General features: G+C 38.2%; 1 protein-coding gene across 1 annotated transcript; it reads right to left on the minus strand.

Moving 5' to 3' along the window:
• Positions 1–19: 19 nt before the first annotated feature.
• On the minus strand, positions 20–1,012 carry Phum_PHUM409960 (triadin, putative; the record flags this gene model as incomplete). The annotated part of the gene is made up of 1 exon (XM_002428871.1): positions 20–1,012. One exon carries the CDS (start codon positions 1,010–1,012, stop codon positions 20–22), a length of 993 nt encoding a protein of 330 aa, XP_002428916.1.
• Between the last annotated feature and the right edge of the window lie 48 nt (positions 1,013–1,060).

Here is a 1,060-nt window from a genome sequence, read left to right on the forward strand (position 1 = left end):
TTCATATCAGTCAAAGGTTTTATTTGTCCCGTTTAGTTGGTGATTCCGGTTCTGACGGAAATTTCATGTCTGTCAAAGGTTTTAATTTGTCCCGTTTAGTTGGTGATTCCGGTTCTGACGGAGATTTCATGTCTGTCAAAGGTTTCAATTTGTCCTCTCCTAACATCGATTTAGGTTCATCTGGAGTTTTCATATCAGTCAAAGGTTTCAATTTATCCCGTTTAGTTGGTGATTCCGGTTCCAACGGAGATTTCGTGTCTTTCAAAGGTTTCAATTTGTCCTCTCCTAACATCGATTTAGGTTCATCTGGAGTTTTCATATCAGTCAAAGGTTTTAATTTATCCTCTCCTAAGGTCGATTTAGGTTCAGCTGGAGTTTTCATATCAGTAAAAGGTTTTATTTTGTCCCGTATAGTTGGTGATTCCGGTTCCGACGGTGATTTCATATCAGTCAAAGGTTTCAATTTATCCCGTTTAGTTGGTGATTCCGCTTCAACTGGAGTTTTCATATCAGTCAAAGGTTTTAATTTGTCCTCTCCTAACATCGATTTAGGTTCATCTGGAGTTTTCATATCAGTCAAAGGCCTAACTTTATCGCGTTTAGTTGGTGATTCCGGTTCAACTGGAGTTTTCATATCAGTCAAAGGTTTTAATTTATCCTCTCCTAACGTCGATTTAGGTTCTGCTGGAGATTTCATATCAGTAAAAGGTTTTATTTTGTCCCGTATAGTTGGTGATTCCGGTTCCGACGGTGATTTCATATCAGTCAAAGGTTTCAATTTATCCCGTTTAGTTGGTGATTCCGGTTCAACTGGAGTTTTCATATCAGTCAAAGGTTTTAATTTGTCCTCTCCTAACATCGATTTAGGTTCATCTGGAGTTTTCATATCAGTCAAAGGTTTTAATTTGTCCCGTTTTGTTGGTGATTCCGGTTCCGACGGTGATTTCATATCAGTCAAAGGTTTTAATTTGTCCTCTCCTAACATCGATTTAGGTTCATCTGGAGTTTTCATATCAGTCAAAGGTTTCAATTTATCCCGTTTAGTTGGTGATTCCGGTTC

Source organism: Pediculus humanus, genomic scaffold (genome assembly GCF_000006295.1).
Source record: "Pediculus humanus corporis 1103172108175 genomic scaffold, whole genome shotgun sequence".
NCBI lineage: Eukaryota > Metazoa > Arthropoda > Insecta > Psocodea > Pediculidae > Pediculus > Pediculus humanus.